Source organism: Hippocampus comes, unplaced genomic scaffold, assembly GCF_001891065.2.
Source record: "Hippocampus comes isolate QL1 unplaced genomic scaffold, H_comes_QL1_v1.1 scaffold67, whole genome shotgun sequence".
Classification (NCBI taxonomy): domain Eukaryota; kingdom Metazoa; phylum Chordata; class Actinopteri; order Syngnathiformes; family Syngnathidae; genus Hippocampus; species Hippocampus comes.
The window spans coordinates 953,214-971,880 of record NW_017805221.1 but is presented as its reverse complement, the minus strand read 5'-3'; the positions used below and the strand labels follow the sequence as shown (position 1 = coordinate 971,880).

The window sequence follows — 18,667 nt, the reverse complement described above, 5'->3', positions numbered from 1 at the left end:
GGCGACAGATTCATGGCTGCTCGCTCTCACTTGTTGGACACGCCCAACCCTGAAGCCGTACGCTCAGGGATAATCCTTCCGGTGAGCGTTATCGTGGTCGACAATTGGAATACGGACAATCTGAAATTTATTTCGTTTGTTGGAAGAAGAACTGGTTGATATGACCTTAAAATTAAATCTCACATTTATTTTACAAAAATTACATTTCCAGTTTGAACACCCCCCCCCCCCATTACTAAAAGAAAAAAGGCAAATGAGACGGAATAAAATGTTGCTTTTGGGGCGCCCCCTCACCCCCCTTTCGTTTTGAAACATATATGTCTTGTTAAGTGGTATCAATATTGTGGTATCAGATCCTATTTTCAAGTTTGGGTACAGTGACAGCATCGCTAAGCAATTGCCGAAGGCCAACAGCCGAATGGGGTCTCCCAAGAATTGGCTGACAGCAATATTCTGATCTATTTCAACTGTTGGGTAAGCTGGTTGCGCTACACCCTTTGCTCGCAACAGCCTTTGAATATACTTGGCAGCGGGTTGCTTTTTTTTTTTTTTTTGCTCATTGACCAAAGCTGGAAACTCGAAACGATTCCAAGTCAGTGACAAAATAGATTCACTAGCGCTTCTGTGTTTGCTGCCCTCGTAGTGTAAATGGAATGGAAGAATGGACGCTGCTAAGAAAAAAAAAGACAATTGTCTCAACTGTACTGATGAATCGACCAGCCTTACCTGGATGTTTTGTTTTGTATTTATTTATTTATTTTTTGCTCACAGCCACTCACCTCAAAGCCATGCTTCTCTGACGGCACCCACACCAGACGTTTGGCCGCCCAGTCGGCCTGGCCGGCGGCGGACAACATGGGCGATTTGGCGGTGGGGGAATTCGGAACCCCCGACGTGAGGAAGCGGGTGACATCGTTCACGCTGCTCCCTAATGGCCTGGACATGATACTGCTGACACTGAGAATGAGAGGGAAGAAAAATAGGAATGATACAAACAGCAACCAGTTGGCCTGAACACGATCAGATTTGTTGCAGCGAATTTTATTAGTTTCCTTCCAACAGTGTTTTCCCTTCATTTTGGAGTGCTTCTCATGGCTGCACTGCTTGGAGCAGGACAGCCACAGCTGAAAAGAGCACACACAATATCATTTCTAATGAGTATCCTTGGCGAGTATGATGTCTTTTTTGGGGGGCGGGGGAGGGTATCATGTGATGGCTTCCAACATTGTGTATTCAGCAGAGAATGAAGTTGGTAAATCCTCAACAAAGCTATTAAAACGACAAATCCAGCCACTTGGATTGGATTGGATACAACTTTATTGTCAAATGTGCTGTATGTGTAACATACAGCACAGAAGCACTTTCGACAGCGCTTGTTCTCATTGGGGGTGTAAGTGAGCTGCAGCCTATCCCAGCAGATTTCAAGAGGCGGGATACACCCTGGGCTGCTTGCTCGCAAATTGTGGACGATCGCGACAGCGCAGACAGGAAACTGGAACGACAAGTGACGTGATAAAGGTTGGATTGAAATTGCATGTGCCCTGATCCTTTTTGTGACAATAGAAAATGTGGGGGCCACTGGTGAACATGCCATTGCATTGTCCTTGACTGAAGACCTGAAACACGAATCATTGTAATATTGCAAAAATCCGCTACATTGTCCAAAGAAAAGCATGGAACAGAAGGGGCGTGGCCTAGCGAGTGACATCAGGAGCTGAAGTCAGATTGTGAAAGTGTCTGGGTGTGAGCTGCGGAGGACAGCAGCTCCTTGAGAGTATTCTCAAGATGAATTTGTGTGCTTGGCTGCTGACGGTGCATCGGTGACTGTGACTCTCCTTGCCCACACGCATCATACTAATTTTTTGCCCCCCTTTTTTGCACTGGAGCGGCAAGGCATTTGGAGCACGCTTGTCACTCAAAATTTGGTTCGTCACAACACAAAGGCACAAAAACGACTGAGTGACGGCTCAAAACGTCAAAATTGTAAGTTTGGGTGCATACGCAGTTTTTATTAGAGATTCAGGACACATATCCGATTTGTGCCACTCGGGAGGACAAGAAACATTGGGGGAATGGTGTCGCTTGAGCCGTGTAGTGTTAAACCGGCCAAGGAGAGCAAGAATAGCGGGCACGAAGCATCCAGGCCACATGCGATGTGAGCGCGGACCAGTGATGGCCTAATTGGAAGACAGAACAAATCAAGGAGAAGACAGGGATGCAGGAAAGGGGGAGTGAACCGACATGACAGCTGAGGGAGAGGAGATGCAAAGTCGCAAAGAGGAAAAGTTCCATTTGCTGAGACGCACGGCTGTAAAGCAGAGAAAAATGGACCGCGTGGAAGCAAAAGTGCCGAGACAAAAGCGTTCCGGGTCGTTATTCTGTGAAAGATGAGGCGACGGCGCAAAGTGGCGAGCGTGAAACGAGTGCGGAGGTACGACGGGGGCATTGGAGATGAGTTGTGACAACGTCGTCGTTCCGCGAGAACCAGTCACTCGAAAACTTCCCAACGAGGCCATAAAGACTGATGACGCTTTACACGGAGGCCTGGCTGCCGCGCTGTTTCTACCACCCGCAATGAACGGTCACTGCCTGGTTAACAATGTCACCCAGGAATACAACATTTACTTGCGTCCAATGATTTTTTTAAGGGCGGTTTGATATTTGGCAGACAAAATTTGTGATATCTTTTCAACAATGAAGAGATGAACTGGAGAGGGAAAAATCGGCCGATTTTTGTGGAGCGCAACGCTTACCTTTTTCTTATGTTGTCAATGTGTTAAAAAAGGGATTTTTGTTGAGTTTAAAAGAGCCAATATCAGCTAATAAAATTAAATGGCTGGCCAATTTAATTGGTTGTTTCCTATTTGTAAGTCAAGGTGCCATTATATCTCCAAATGTACTTATTTTAGCTGAAAGATGAAGAAAAATACTTTTGTTGTATTATTGCCAAAAAGAAAAGATGCACTGGCCCCAACATGCTCACAGTTCAGCCTTCACAACTCTCCTGCTATTCACGGAAACCGTTTGGGACTCTAGCCCGGCTAATTTGCATCTTTTTAATCACCGACGCTAGTTTTGTTAGCCTGTCGTTGACGTCTTGCGTTGTGCGTTAGCATGAAGCTATCAAGACGATTGTAAGAAATGGAATGAGCTTTGGTGAAATAAAAGCGTCGTTCTTTGTTTACTTTCACATTAAACTTCAACTGGGAATGGCAAGAATGATGATGGCTTGTATCTACAAAAAATAAATACACGGAAATGGGGCCACTTCTAAAATGAGGTACTACCTGTACTGTACCTCTTTGAATGATATTAAATGGCAGCCATTTTCAGACCTTTCTTTCTCCTCCCACGTGACCCCCCCCCCCCGCCAAAAACAAAAATAGATCCATGAGAATGAGTTTCAATAAAAAGGGTCTGATAAAAACCATCCAGAATTGTGTTTGTCTTTGATTGTTCCACTGTTATTCCTATCTTAAGATTATAGTAAGATACTTCATGGAGCCCCATGAGTTTTCAAAAGACTGCACGTTAGTGCACCGAATGTGCAGAACGGAACACTCCTATGATAATTAAGTTACTTTGTTCATTTTCTATGATGACGTGCTTTGTGTGCAGTCATGAGACTTTCAAATGCCTGACATCACGCCCGGCAAGCTTAGCCCGCAGTCGCGTCGCATTCGCATGAGCGACTTCTCTCTTCCTACATTTTATTTACAAAGATACTCCAAGAACGCATACTTTTCGCTGATTAGCCGAGCGTGCCGATGAGAAATGCGGACTATGAAACCGCCCTGCAGCGAGTGCGTTCGCGTGTGTAAAATATCAGGTGTCTCCGAGCCACGGCAGGTATGTCATCAGGCTTGATTCCTGTCGTGCGTCGCACTCAAGCTTCGCTTTTTTTTCTTCTTCTTTGCCTGCAATGTTTGTTGATGACAGGGCAGAAAGTTTGTTGTAACCCCGCCACTACCATACCTGTTACAATAAGACAGGGTGTGGAATAGACAATAGAGCCAGCACCACCCAGCCAGCCAGTCTGTCACTCTGTGGCAATGAAATAACTCGGGGTTGGTTTGTGAAGGACAAGTCTGCCGTGTTTGTTTGCTTTTTTTAAAAAATGTTCTTCTTAAAAATAAATAAATAAATAAATCAATCAATCAATCAATCAATCCTCTTGTGAGAACACTATGCTCGACTCATTGGCCACAGCAGTAGATACAAGTTAATGACTGCTTGGACACTGAGCATGGGGATTGATGACTGGGAATGGAGTGTAGTGCTTGCAAGTAATCGAGTCTGGATTCTGGTCGAATGCATTTTCTCAGAGTTCCCTACGCAGCCAACCTTCACTTTTTTTTTTGAACTCCCTTTTATTTCCATGGAAGGTTTCCAACAAAAAAATGTAGCAACGCTAATGGTCGGGTGTACCTTTTCTGAAACTGTCTCGATTGCATTAGCTGTTTCTAAACTGGCAATTTATCCTGTCCCGACGTAGGTTTCCCTTTGGGAACAACTAAGCACACTGAAGTGACGCTGCGTTTTATCAACAGTACTACATATGCTCAATACTGGTCAATTTTGCATCCAAAGTCCTCAACAATGTGGAAATAATCCGATGGAATGTGCCCACTACTATAAACTTGTCATCATAAACCCACTATGTGCAACCTCTTGTGAGACTGGCAAGCGTGGGAGATGTGGACTCATTGGTCCACAATTCCGTCTTGTTTGTCCTGTTCCTACACACACACACACACACACACACACACACACACACACACACACACGGACACACACACAAACAATTGCAGTCACAGGGACACATGGATGGACACAGACACACACACACACACACACACACACACACACACACACACACACACACACACACACACACACACACACAGAGGCAAACAGCTTCCCTCCATAGCAACATTCTGAACGCTGCAGCCCAACAAACAACAACCCCAACTGAGGCCATCCACTATTTGAGGGTGTCACATTTTTTTCTTTTACAGATAGATATATATATAGATGCTGGTGCGGTGAGCACATCTGCTCCACAGTTCCGAGGTTCTGGGTTTGAATCTCGTTTTGAGAAGCAAGGGTGGAAAAATGTAAAACAAAAAAACAAGAAGTTAGGTCAGGAGGGAAGAAAGGAATCAAGGAAAGGAGTAAGTGTGAGTAGGTGTTGTGGGGTGGAAGGACCCAGTCAAAACATTCAATTGTCTTAGTACATTTTTTAGAAGCCGTTTTGAGAGCTATTGAAATCAGGTGACATCTTTTTGGCTGACATCACAGACGCGAATCTGGATGAAAGAAGTATTTAATATTTGGGGTCCTCGGTAGGTACAGATGGAGTGAAAGAGTGAAGGGAATGAAATTAATTTTTAATTGGTATGGGATTGGAGCCGGACACACCTTCCTCTTTAAAGGTGCATGATGAGGCATTTTATCAGCAAGGCAAGGGTTGTAATGAAGCTATTATTATAATGACATGCAGGCAGCCAGTCAGCACACCTCGGTGGTGTTAGCGGGGGACCCTGAAAACGTCCCCCGACTCAAAACCACACCTCGGTGATCGATTGCGGCCCTTTTCCCGACTGACATGTGGAAGGCAAAAATGACACATAGCAGTGAAATAATACCTGACTTTTTTCTCTCTCTCTCGTTACAAAACGTTAATAGCACACCAATTGGCTCCCGGTCACAACGGCTGCAATGCGTAATGAAACGGTCAGTCAGCCGGTGGCTTTCGCTTTGTTAAAAAAAAAAAATCGAGGCACGTCTTTGTTTTAACAAAGGTAAAAAGCCCCATGAACGCCTCACCACCAACGTTCATTCTTACGCCACCTCAACTAGCGTTAGCCGGCTACAAGGCGCAAATATGAGGCGATCAAGACGCTCACACCGGCTCCCCTTTTTAACTTGAATTACACACCAGTTCAAAGCTCTTACCTTCAGCTTGTGCTCCAAACGGTTAAAGGTCAACGGAGGACCGTCCTCAGTCAGGATGTTTCTTGGCTATTTTGCTCTCGGATAGGTGTGGAGCCTACCGCAGAGGCGTCTTTTATCATCGCACCGTTCAAGCCCAGTGGAGCCGCACATTCAACACACACACACAGACACACACGGTCCTGCTTGAGAATAAAGTAGACAGAGAGGGAGAGGGAGGGAGGGGGAGGGATAGAGGGAGGGAGGGAGGGAAAGGGGGAGGGAGAGAGAGAGAGAGAGAAACAGATAGAAACAGAGCGAGAGAGAGAGAGAGGGTAAGGGCAGAGCGTAAGGCTTCAGCCCCAGAGCCACGCTTCCTGTCCGAACGCCAATGATAAGCGAAAGTTCGGGCCCAGTCCAGGGACACGCCAATGGGAAGCTACAAAGGGCGCCGTGAGGCTACCCTGACGACTCGGTGACATCCGTCCGCCCCTTGACTGGCACGACACGGAAGCGGTGACGAATGGCGTCAAAGCAATGACGCCGCTGACCAATGATGACACGGGAAGGGCGGGGCTAAAGCGCGACTCGACGAGCGAGACAGCCAACAGGAGCGCCGCAGCAGGTGCCTGTGCGTCAGCCTCGCGCAACAGTACGGAGATTTGCGCGCCCTTTGTTTTTAACGACGCGGCTGCGAAGACCCTCACACCGATCTGGGGTCTGTTCGGGTTGCACGCTATCACACGTTCGTGATTCACACCGACCCACCCTGAGCTCACTGAACGGTCCTGACGAGTATTAATCAGATGCCTTTTGCCTGGTACTCATTGGTGGAGAGTAACGAATCTGTGCTTTACTTGCTTTTCGTGTTATGACGATTTTTAAAAACTTTTTGTCCACTTGAATGCATGGCTGCTTTATGGACGAAAGTATTGTCATAATCTTTGTTGTATACAAAAGTTGAGATCAAAAGATTGGTGACATGGCAGCCACTTGTAAAGGGACAGCCTGAGAACTAGACCTCCGTCAGTGGGTTTGTGGAAGGCATTTTCTCACAGGTAGGTATGAAATGTTTGCTTGGGGTGCCTTTAAGTATTTGAGTAAAACATAATGGCGAGCGAGCCGAACTATCCATTTCACCGTCAAAAGAGCACAACTGCTATTCATCCGAGCAACAGATAAGTCGGTTCAATGCTTTTAAGTTTCCATCGTGTCCATTTTAGAATCAGCTTACCTGCTGTCATGTTTGTCTTTTTTTTGTATCAGTACTTCCACTTAATGTACAGACTTTTTCCGGTTCAACTGTACAAATCTTACAGATAGAGTACAGATGAATTACTCAACAATAAAACTATAGATGAGTCTGTCTCAATTATGTGAGTTGAATATCTCAACATCAGCGGTTCAACTTTGACTTATTTGTTCTCTCACAGTTTGATTTGGAAGCCGCATTTGCCAAAAGCAGCTCTAAACGTAAAATGGAAATTAATTTTTATTGCAATACAAATTCACAAATGTGCGCGTTTTAGGAATATAATACAGCCAAAATCAGTAGTGAGCAAAGTATGGCCCTCCCCATTCTTGTCCTATAACATAAAAAAAAAAAAAAAACCCTCACAAAACAGTTTAGTGTATAAAGTGTTTTCCTCCCGATAATGGAGGGCGCCTTGCTGTTTCACGGATTATTTTTCCAACGCGTAATGTTTTTTGTTTTTTTAGAGTAAAATACAGTACAGTACTGTAAATGGAAAAACAGTACAATCATGAAAAATATACAAAATGAAAAAGCATTAATAATAAAGAAAAACATACCACCAATAAAATATAATAAATGAAATTCAAAAAATAAATCAACCTGGACTTTTTGGGAACGTAAACCCTGGAATAAACCCGGGAATGCTGTAACTATATTTATTTAGTTATTTATTTTTACCTCCACAAATGACTTGGCCCATCTGTCCATGTAAATATTTAATGAGACCCTGCAGCAAAAGTTGCAAACGCCTGGTCTAAACACATATCATAGGAGGCGAGACATCATTCAAAAAGAACATGTCACAATTTTTATGCAACGTTGAAAACAGAGTGCTAAAGTGATGCTGCTCTAAAGTTGAAGTTATATTTCACAGAAGTGAAGGCGGGCCCCATGACCCACCGTGCGGCCTATTAATAGAACTTGAGGGTGGATGTTTATGGCAAGACACAACAATTGACAACATTCAAACACATAGGTTACAAAAACTCCCCAACTGCAGTAACAGTTGAACAGAAGCAAAAGCGTCATCACTGATATTAATCTTCCATGTTTTCCTCAGGTGAAAAGGATCGCAATGGAGGTTGTTCGTTCAATGGGAGAAACAATTTCAAGTGACAACCATAACAATCGAATGAATAGCTTTATTCAGTGGCCGCCGCTAATTTGTGGATCACCTATTTGCGGATTTAAACCCTCGCCCCATATATGACAATATAACAATACTCACAGGCATATATTCTTTATCCTCTGCGAAAAATAAGGAATATTACAGCATCTTGCTGAGATTTTGTAACTGGCTCCTTCATGTATAGACATATACTTGTATTATGCTGCTCTCTGGTGGCCAAAGTTAATTAATCATGATACACAAACTGTTCAATTCTCTGCATTCAACCATGTTATATTACTTTGTATTTATGATATACAACTATACAGTGCCCTTTTCTTTATTAAAAAAAAACACATTACAAAAACGACTCTTGGGCTTTTTAGTGCGATAATAAGAGATACTAAACACTGCTTTGGCGCCACCATGTGGCAACTTAGTGCCAAACAACTAGGTTGAAGTAAGGAGGAGGAGCTTCATTTAGCCAAAACAGTGGTTTGCCGCCATCTTGTCACGTGTCCAGACAAAAACCTTATTGGGGAGCATCAGTTATTCAGGCATTTTCGCTCTTTGCGGCACAGCGCACATTCACTTCATTTGGTGCTCTACCGAACACAATAAACACGGGCTGTCGAAAATAAAGCCCCAAATTACTGCTGCAACACAAGGGACAGCTTCAGATGTCGCTCAAAGGCACCACCCCAATACAAATGGTCAAAGCATGTGAACCACTTGCAACATATCCAAAGGGAAAATGGAATAGAGATAAACACGGATGCATTTGTTTGCAACCGGTATTTGGTTTAACTAACTAACCCAAGCAAGGCATATCATCAGCACAAGTCCACCTCTTTATCACTTCTTCAGAGAAGGAAAATAATAAAAATAATTTAAACATACAAAGACACTTTTAGGGTTAATATTCCTGGAACAAGGAGATACAGTGAACCCCCATGATAGATAGATAGATAGATAGATAGATAGATAGATAGATAGATAGATAGATAGATAGATAGATAGATAGGATCTCTCTTTCGCCAATCATGGGTTGGTCAGGAACATGTTACCCAATAAACGGGGGTTCCGTGTATCATGAACGAATGACAAAGTAAAAGTCACAATCATGTCATGCTACTGCATAGTGTAAAAAAAAGAGCAAAAAAAAAACCCTAACACTAAACAGCAGACAGTAATTACATGGAAAAGCTCCAAACCGCTGCTAGTTTGTCACTGTTTCTCCATGTAATTGATCTCTCTCACCACAGGCAACCGTCGAAAAATATACAGTGAACCCTGGCTATAACACCGTTCATCTTTTTTCGCTGTGAGTGCAGATTTTTTTTTGAAAACAGTGTGTCTGCGTCCTGATTGGGTGGGGGACTGTAGACCAATGTCAAATCTCCGCGCTTCGTCAATGTACAGCTTACCAAATTTAGGTTTGCAACAAAAACAGGTTTGCATCTTTGGTTTCATTTTATAGTACGGTGTTGTGTTTTTTAATCATTGTAAAAATGAAGCTGACCGTAACTGTCGTGATTCACGGTTATATTAAAATAACGTACGATCGCGCTTTCCTTTTTCCCGGCATGTGATTTGCTGATGAGTCCACATTTATTTAGGTTATTGTGCCCTCTGCTGTTACATTTGAGGATTGCATTGAGTGGCAGGAAGTGGTTCACGCTGATTAGGACGGAGTTACGTCTTTTTGAGAAAAGAGACGAAAGCGTGAGGTGCATACGGAGAGCTTCGATTTCTTTTCATGACTCCTACATTTCTGTTTAGAAGGCGAAACGGTACGTGGCCATGATTGTGTGTTTTTTGTTGTTGAGATGCTGAAGGTATGTTGTACATTGTGTTATTGTCTATTTTTGTCAGTGTTCATCGGCGATGGACGCGTGGGTGGACAATAAAGGCTGTTGAACATTGGTCGACTCGTCAAGTCTTTATAAAGTAAAAAGAAAACCTTCATGAGCAGTTCTACCGACTACTTTCGCCTCTCGCGGGTTCTTTCAGGAATGTACCCCCCCCCCCCGCGATAAACGAGGGTTCACTGTATTGTCCATACTTACCATGTGAAAAGCACAACTTTAAATCAGCATAATACTGAGATACATTCCTGAGGTGTACCTGAGAGGATACACCACCATTCACTGCATCAGAATTCCACTGAAATCCTTGCAAGGTCCATGGGAAATGCAGTTGCAAGTGACAACCACCACGGGGAGCTGTTGTTTGTCCCATCCATGATGGCTGTGCTGCAGTAGTGATGGGCCAGGTTGGGACTGAGCAGATTCAAATTTTCAACGATTTTGAAAGATTGCCAGGACCAATCGGCCAACATGGTGACAGCGTAGAGTCCATCCAACGCGACCTCTCCATTCTACTCTTTCTCTCAGGTGTAGTGGAGGTGGTCCGACAGCCTCCTATTTGATGGCGCGGGACACTCGGGATCTGGGTCGGCTCCGTCCTCAGGAGGAATTTGTTGCAGAGCCACTTCGTTCTCATAGCAGAATGATGAGCGTGAGCTCTTGATGTATTTGAGCTCCGCAAGCTCTTTAGCGCTACACAAGGGCGTGTTTGGGATTTCGTATGTGCGATGGAAGAATGAGTAGTCCACCTGGAAAAAAGGAAAGAACATGTGGTTTAGATAGGTGGCCCACCCATTTTTAGTCAGGATCTGGCACATTTTTGCTTGGATTCAATGGACAATGTGCTGCTCCTTCAGGGGTGGATTTCTACAGGCATTAATCCCTCCCCTAATCACTAGCCCTTGTACGTAGAGGTGGTATGAACAGGTCTTCGGGTCCTTACCTCGTAGCAGTCCTTCTTCTCAAAGAGCACAGGTTCAAAACGATAGCCCCACTGGATTTCCGAAGCTAGATAAGAGCTGCGGCATTGCGTGGTCATTGCCGTGGCCTCCACCATGCCCTCCAGTATCACCACCACCTCCAGTTCGCGATCACTTTCCAGGGTCTTGCGGTCCATCTCAAAGAATGGTGACTCGTCGTCGATCTCGTGGACGATTGTGACCGGCGAGACCAAGAAGATCCGGTCGGTGCCCGTGTCAAAGCCAACATTGATGTCCAAGTTGTCCAGTGGAAGGAACTCTCCTTCTGCCGTCACCCTTGACTGTTGCCAAGGCAGCAACAGAAAAAATAAACTCAGATTAAAAAAATGGCAACTGGAACCGCTACCAGAGACCCTGTGGAGCGAATTCTAAGATTTGTTTTGGAATATAATTGCTTAAAACAGGGGTGTCAAACTCCGGTCCTGGAGGGCCGCTGTCCTGCATGTTTTCCAAGTCTCCCTGTTGCAACACACCTGATTGAAATGAACAGGTTCAATGTCAGGCTTGCGCAGAGCTTGCTGATGATCTGATCATTTGAATCAGGTGTGTTGCAACAGGGAAACTTGGAAAACATGCAGGACAGCGGCCCTCCAGGACCGGAATTTGACACCCCTGGCTTAAAACTAATTACTGAGTTGGAACACGTTTTGAGGGAGGCGTGGCAAAAACAGAGCCCGGTGGTGATCCCCCCCCCCCCAACATCCGAGCTAACCTGGAGCCATTCCCACGTGACTTTGGCTGAGAGGTGGGCACAGGGACACCATGGAAGCTCCACACAGAGGCAGACGTCCTAACCACTTCCTCACCGTGCCGCCAGCGTTTGAAATCACCTCACTTTGCACTCATCAAATCCAGTGAAGTCTCATCACGGATCCTACCCTTCATATCCACTCACAGAATTTGCAATTGCATTTTTTGAGCCGTTAAAAAAAAAAAACTAATCCCATCTGAACCTTTTCTCTTTGCTACACTATTAAGAGACATCACATACGACCTACCAGATTCCCCCCAACCTCGAGGATAAATGTGACAACGCGCCGACTCGCACCAGACACTCCTCACAGTGAGTTTGAATTCAATGTGGGATAAAGGAGTCGGTTTAAATATCAGTTCAACAAGGCTGATAGAGTCGACACGCAGCAAAAATGCGATGACAAAGGACAATGGAGTGTGCAAGTTAATCCATGGTAAATCTTCCTAACCCCGAGAGGGAGAATAAAACAAGCTCTCATTAACTGCCGGCCACAGAATACAGGCCAGATGGTCTCGCCACTCTGTCCGCCTCTTTTATCTCGATCGGAGTCAATCACAGCTGCGAGGAAGGTGTTGATCCTCCCCTGGACGTTTCCACTGGCATCGCTGAGGACCTGCCCTCATTTTTTTTTTCCTTCTCCATACCGTACATGGTTAACATTTGATTAAGACGAACAGAAGAAAATCCATAAAAATGCCATTCGTGTCGGCCATCCACTTCCCGGCCTACTGTTGCTAAAGAAAACAGCAGCAAGCAATCTCTCAGTCACGCGGAAAAAATGTGTTGTCAACGAGTTCCTTGACCGCCACAAATGTGCATGATCATTGTCTATAGATGCCACATGATGCCAGCAAAGCATTATGTGAAGCTTCTCAAGTCACTGCAACATAGTTCCTCAATGGCAACGAAATAAGACTTTATTGATAGATTTTTTTTTAAAAAATTTCGCCGATCACAATCATGTCTATTTGCTGTTTCTGTGCTCAGGGCAAAGTCTGAACTATGTTTTGTTTTTTTGTCTGTTCAAGATGTCCCTTTTTGGTGTCGGTCTTTGACCTCATCAAAAGTGCAACAAAAAGTATTGGCCAGAAGTTTGTGCTTCGGCGAAGCTATCAATAGCCCATGTTGTCTACCGTAAGAATGTGGCTGTATTCCCTAACTTGTAATATTGTCATTAAATGCCAAAAGTTTAACGGTTCAAAAGCTTTTATTCTGGACTAATGCGAGAGAGCAAGATGCAAAGCGGAAGTGTGCATGTTTGTTTGCCAATGTGTGATGCCACGTCAGTCCATAGGTTTCATGTGAATGTGGTTGGTTTGTGTTGAACAACTTTAACTCCCAAATAAAGTTCCCGATGTAACATACGTTCGTGATGGTGTGCAGTTGTCTCGCTGTTTTAAGTGCACGGCTGTCATCTTGTGGCATCTTACATAACTACAAATGCCTTCTTGGGGGAGGCGTCGATTCTTGGTGTATTTGCGGCAGGGCTCGTTCCCGAGCCCCTGCGACTAGCGGGCGTTCACTGTCCAGTCATGATGAATGTCCTGTCACTTACCTTTAACAGCTGTGCTCGGACATGAGCCTCGACCAGGTGACTCTTGCGCAGGTTTCCCACTCTCCACATCATGCACAGTTTGCCATCCCGGAGGGCCACCACGGCGGTTTCGGAGAAGACCAGAGTTTCGTTGCGCTTCTTGGGCTTGGCGATCTTTGCCATGACTGCCCCGATGATGAAGGCGTCAATAATGCAGCCCATGATGCACTGCAAAACGACCGCCGCCACCGCCAGGGGACACTGCTCGGTCACGCTTCGGAATCCGTAACCGATGGAGGTCTGCGTCTCCAGCGAGAAGAGGAAAGCCGCCATGAAGCTGTTCACTTGGAGGAAGCAGGGCTCCCGCGCCACCGACGCCGCCTCTCTGTCGCTCGCTCCTCCGGCGCCGGCCTCGGTCTCGGCCTCGGTGCCGGCGATGGGGATGAGGCGAACGGAGAGGTCCCCGTGCGCGGAGGCAATGAGCCAGAAGGCAAATCCAAAGAGCAGCCAGGAGAGAAGAAAGGAGAGAGTGAAGATGACCAGCATCCAGCGCCAGCGGATGTCCACGCAGGTGGTGAAGAGGTCACTGAGATAGCGCTGGCCCCTCTCGCTCATGTTGACAAAGGTAACGTTGCAGCGTCCGTCCTTGCCCACAAAGCGCTTTCGGGGCCGGCGCCCCGCACGCCGGCTGTGCCGGCGGCTCGTGGTGCAGGGGGAAGAGCGGGAATCCCGGTCTGAGTTGGGCCGGCCTTCCCCTCTTCCTCCGGCACCACTTCCTCTTCCCCTCCTCGGGTCCGAGCACGTTGCCGCCGTTCTCTCCCCGCCTTCTCCTGCCGCTGACTCTCCCGTGGCACTCTGCCTCCGTGCATCGCGGTCGAGAGGCAGGGCGACGCCATTGACGGCGTGGCTCGGGGAGGGGCCGCTTGGGGTTCCGGATCCGGTCGGGCTCCCGCCCGCCCGAGCCGTGTCCGCTGCACTCTGCGCCAGCCTCATGACCTCCTCCTCCTCCACTGGCCCATCCACCACAGCGCTGAAGCGCCGTTTGACGCGTGCCGCGCCCATGGCGCGCTCTCAAGTCTCACCGTTGTTCAACGCCACGCGGGCAAGTTGTGCGATGGAGGAACGACGGTGTCGGTCTTCAGTGCATATTCAAAACGATGAAATCATCACGATGCATACCGTCCGATGGTATCGGGAGAATTGTCTTCAAAGCCATTGTTCAGTTCCACGTGGTGGGCGTCCCTTTCCGACAACGATCCTTTCCCTGAAAGCTAAAATGGCTTCATCGAGCACATCCACATGGCGTATCCGTGGACGAACACTGTCCATACATTGAAGCAAACGGCCAACATCTATTAGCCAGAACTGATTGGCAAGGGATGGAAGGCTGGATTGACCTCAACGGGCATGAAAAAAACATGCAGGGTTTGCTCAGCTTCAAGGAATACGGGAGAAGGCAGTCTCGGGCGCCGTTTGACAAACGCTACGGCAAACACTGGGAGGAGGCGCAAACTCTGGACACAGACAAATCATGGCCGAGCGATGATCGAAGAACAGCTCTCCATGCACTTGAAAAGAGCAAAACATGCCGTTTCTTACGTGACAGTTGTTCACGGTTTGAAGATCCCTTGGTTTTGCCGTGACAAAAGAAAGGGAAAAAAAAACGGTAATCTCGAATACGTGAAATACCTAACTCATATTCTAAATGAACGAAGAAATCATTTTGGGCTCGTTTCCCTCAAGACTGAGGGCTGTCTTTCGAAGTCAAGAACGATATCACGCAGAGGGCCCAACGAGAGGACGCTTGGTTGCCGTCTCTTCTTCTTCTATCATGTCACAGCTTTTACGACCTCCCATTTTGCCATCGCTACTTTCCTGAAGATTATTGCACCACACAAGAAATCAAGTGAAACGGACGCATCTATCCCTGCTCAGACAGAGCCTCTGCACGGCTCAGCGTCAAAGCCTGATCAGATCCGGTGGGGTGAAAATAACAGCCAGCCAGTCCTTTGCAATCGAGTCTGAAATCAACCAGAGTCGGTTGCAAGAGTCACAAAAAGGCGAACGTCAAGTGGACAGGTCACCTGAAGACGGAGAGAAGACGGTTTTACGGTTTGAGTCTTAGGGAGGCCGAGAAAGTTGGCGGCTTTGAGAAATCGGGTCTTGAGCTCGCACTCCCGCTTTCAACAGGCTCACAAAAGGCAATCTGCATTTCTGGCAAAGAGCAGAAAATTGGGAAAATAAACGAGCATCAATAACATGGGGCGATGCGATAAAAACACATGTCAAACGTACCTGTCAACGTGATTTCTACATTGTGCGAGTATTTCGACTTTGCAACTGAAGCCCGAAGTAGAAGCCACTGATCTCGTTGTGTGTGTACACAAGGTTATCCATGTTGATTCCTGCGTGCTACGACAACACATGAGAAGGAGGGAAAAGATCCTGCCTGAAATGGGAAGTGATGCCTGCTGACTTTCCCTTCTGGCGCATGTTCAGCAAAGCTTGGCTCGGTCGCTTCAGGCAAAAGGTTCTGAAGAGAAAACGGTACGACCGATTTGCGTGCGACCGTCTTTGCTGGGTCGTCGGGAGTTGGTCTCTTTTCTCTCACAAGGCCCGAGGAGGCTCTTGCCCAATGCACGACCGGCAGGCCTAAAAAGACGAAGGACGGAAAGAGAAAGACAGTTAGCCAGGGTGCGTCGTCTTCTTCAAGAGAAAAAAATGTGAGGTCAGGTTTTCATTGACGCACCATCCAACTCGGCTTGCGCACAGCGCCGGTGCCGTCTGCCAATCGAGCCAAAATGACGCTCAGCTTTGACAGAAGCGAGCTGAAGGCAAGAGCTTCAAATATTCCAATCTACGGTATCGTCTGTAATCCCATAACAGGCAATGGCGGCAATAAAACTCACATCCCAAGCATCCAACGGATTTATGACTCACTGGCTGGATGCAACATGCTTGTAAATTGCAGACGACCGGTACGGACAACCACAAATACATTTCCCTTTTACTGCACGGCGTTTTATGCTAAACGGTCATTGGAAAAACAGATGAGCTTACCTTGAATGCAGTCCTTTGGTTTGGGTTTTTTTCTGTCTGGAGCTTACTGTTATTTTTATTTATGTATTTATTTTTTCTTCCAGTCAGTCGAATCACAAGAGCATCCCACAAATGTCTGTTATTGTTGCTGAGCCTGGGAAGAGATTCAAATAACAAAATAATGGTGCTTTCATCATCTGTTCGCACGACCTTTCCACTCGTCACCCTAAGATGAATATCAGCACAGGTCCAACAAAATGATGGGTAACTTCAGTGTATGAAAAAAAAAATAGCCCTTCCACAAGCATAGCCCGAAATTCATGAGGCCTATTTTTGTAAGTCTGCGCCTGGCCGGCAACCGGTTGCGGGTGTGCCCCGCCTACTGGCCGAAGACGGCTGGGAGAGGCTGCGGAGCGCCCACGATGAAGCAGTTCAGATAATGGATGGATGGATATTTGTGACTAAGTCAGTATTTCTCCGCTTGATGAAAGGTCCAAAGCACAAAGTGCTGACCTTGATGGCTGCGCTCCACTTGACCCCAACATTATTGGTCTGATATCTCCCATTGTGCCCCCTGAGTGTCACTGGACGACGGTTACCCAGAGGAGGTGATTAAAGAAGTGTGTGTGTGTGTGTGTGTGTGTGTGTGTGTGTGTGTGTGTGTAGCGCAATCCAATGTCAGCCTCCGCGTGTTGCCTTATCTTATCATGCATGGCAAGGTGATTTGTCAAGTGGCCTGGGTCACGCGCGAAGCCCGTCAGCGAACAAATCTCAGTTGCCACCCCTCAAAGTGACTGATGACGGCTGGCGATGATAAAGCTGCTACAAAAGACGGTGTCGTGCAAACACTTACGAGTCTGAGACATACCGACAGATCTCGCGAGGGAAAAGAAACAGTTCAGGTGTCATCGAACAAAATTCATCGCCGCTTGATGAAAACCTCAGATTTATGACCTAGTTGAAGAAAATGTGTTCTATGTCGTCATTTTGAGACTGATTATCTCCCAAGACAGTAAAGAGGATAACCCATTGCCGATTTGGGATTTTAATAAACCACGCGTTGAATGTGTCGAAAGGACTGGAATGAAATTAATCAGCAGGTCGACAGGGAAGGTCCAAGTTTTCAAATTGCAGCATGTCGAGTGCAAAGCAGAGCTGTCGTACACAACAGAACTACAGTACTACAATTGGTGACAGAAGGTAATGTTGACATTGTTAGCGAATCGAATCAAGCCTACCGCCACAAGTTTGGACGTACGGTAACATCCCCGACAAGTGATTGTGCACAACCCATTGCTTTATTGACAAAGCAGCGACAAAATAAACACATCATCAACATTCATACACAAGTGCCGACTGTCTAACGTTCACGCTAACGTTAGCCAGTTAACAGCTGAGCTCGCAACAGCCAACTCGACTTTCATTGCATGGCACCCACGTCACTCACCTGTCTTTTCAAGCCCGACACACTCAGCCACAGGTAATAACGTTGCGCATGAGGCTGGCGACCCAAAGTGGACAATAATAAAAATATCCCTGCCTCATCATGCACTTTTTGTCGTTTGACACAGTAAAATCAACGATGATAATCGATAGAATAATTGATTGTCAGAATATTTGATAGCTGGAGCCTTACACGGTTTTGGGCAATTGATCGACAATAAAAAGGGAATTTCTGATGAGCCAAGCCTGATGGAAGCTGGCCGGTCAAAATGCAGTGGCTAAAGTAAGAATTTAAACGATTCGGATTACGCCTATTTCCATGTAGCATAATTGTAACTTCTTCCTGCTCCCTTTCAGTCTGGGAGTACAGAAAGCTACAGTTGGTATGGTAATGGTGCTTATTTTGGGAGTTTTCTTTTTGAACTGCGTGCTTGAAATGAAAACGTCAATCCATCGATCATTGCAGCACTTTCAGGACATTGGGCACTTTTTTTTTTGCAGTGTTTATGCTGCATGGGAATCATGCCCCATGAGCCACATCTCTCACTGTAAATGCTCTTCTTTAGCGCCTCCTGTGCCTTCAAATGCTCCAGATGATCAGATAGGAATCAGGTGTTATGCGGACAGATTACAACCGCGGGGGATTGATCTGATTTGAGTGCGAGTGAGGGAATATTCCCGGACGTTTACGCGGACAATGCTTTCCGTTTCCGGCTTTGTATTTTTCACGGCATATTTTGTCCGATGCTTTT

At 46.2% G+C, this 18,667-nt stretch overlaps 2 protein-coding genes and 1 long non-coding RNA gene across 10 annotated transcripts in view; 1 reads left to right on the top strand and 2 right to left on the bottom strand.

Annotated features, from left to right (window-relative positions):
• myh14 (myosin, heavy chain 14, non-muscle) overlaps positions 1–6,166 on the bottom strand; it is a 32,452-nt gene extending 26,286 nt beyond the window's left edge. For all 6 annotated transcript variants that reach the window (XM_019868946.1, XM_019868947.1, XM_019868951.1 and 3 more), the window contains exons 1-2: positions 5,959–6,166; positions 780–957 (exon numbers count right to left, since the gene is read on the bottom strand). In XM_019868946.1, the coding sequence (XP_019724505.1) occupies positions 780–944 (165 nt within the window). In that variant the 5' untranslated portion in view covers positions 945–957; positions 5,959–6,166. The remainder of the gene's footprint in view (positions 1–779; positions 958–5,958) is intronic.
• Positions 6,167–7,772: 1,606 nt separating this feature from the next.
• LOC109515301 (uncharacterized) lies at positions 7,773–10,408 on the top strand. Its single transcript, XR_002168163.1, has 2 exons — positions 7,773–10,090; positions 10,173–10,408. It is a non-coding gene; the product is annotated as an uncharacterized LOC109515301 (long non-coding RNA).
• kcnj14 (potassium inwardly rectifying channel subfamily J member 14) lies at positions 9,644–16,869 on the bottom strand. 3 transcript variants are annotated; one of them, XM_019868962.1, is made up of 5 exons: positions 16,494–16,869; positions 15,729–16,085; positions 13,455–15,647; positions 11,109–11,426; positions 9,644–10,914 (listed from the first exon to the last, which is right to left on the bottom strand). In XM_019868962.1, exons 3-5 carry the CDS (start codon positions 14,493–14,495, stop codon positions 10,690–10,692), a joined length of 1,584 nt encoding a protein of 527 aa, XP_019724521.1. In that variant the 5' UTR covers positions 14,496–15,647; positions 15,729–16,085; positions 16,494–16,869; the 3' UTR covers positions 9,644–10,689. The 3 variants fall into 3 exon arrangements, with proteins under 3 accessions (XP_019724521.1, XP_019724523.1, XP_019724522.1); XM_019868964.1 differs by lacking the exon at positions 16,494–16,869 and adding an exon at positions 16,183–16,314; XM_019868963.1 differs by lacking the exons at positions 15,729–16,085; positions 16,494–16,869 and having other exon boundaries at positions 13,455–15,721.
• Between the last annotated feature and the right edge of the window lie 1,798 nt (positions 16,870–18,667).

Excerpts from the sequence above, each read along its gene's own strand:
- kcnj14 (XM_019868962.1), bottom strand. The coding sequence starts at position 14,495 with ATGGGCGCGGCACGCGTCAAACGGCGCTTCAGCGCTGTGGTGGATGGG. Across the intron at positions 11,427-13,454 it reads TCCGAGCACAGCTGTTAAAG|TCAAGGGTGACGGCAGAAGG; the intron begins GTAAGTGACAGG and ends CCTTGGCAACAG. Across the intron at positions 10,915-11,108 it reads AGAAGAAGGACTGCTACGAG|GTGGACTACTCATTCTTCCA; the intron begins GTAAGGACCCGA and ends CCTTTTTTCCAG.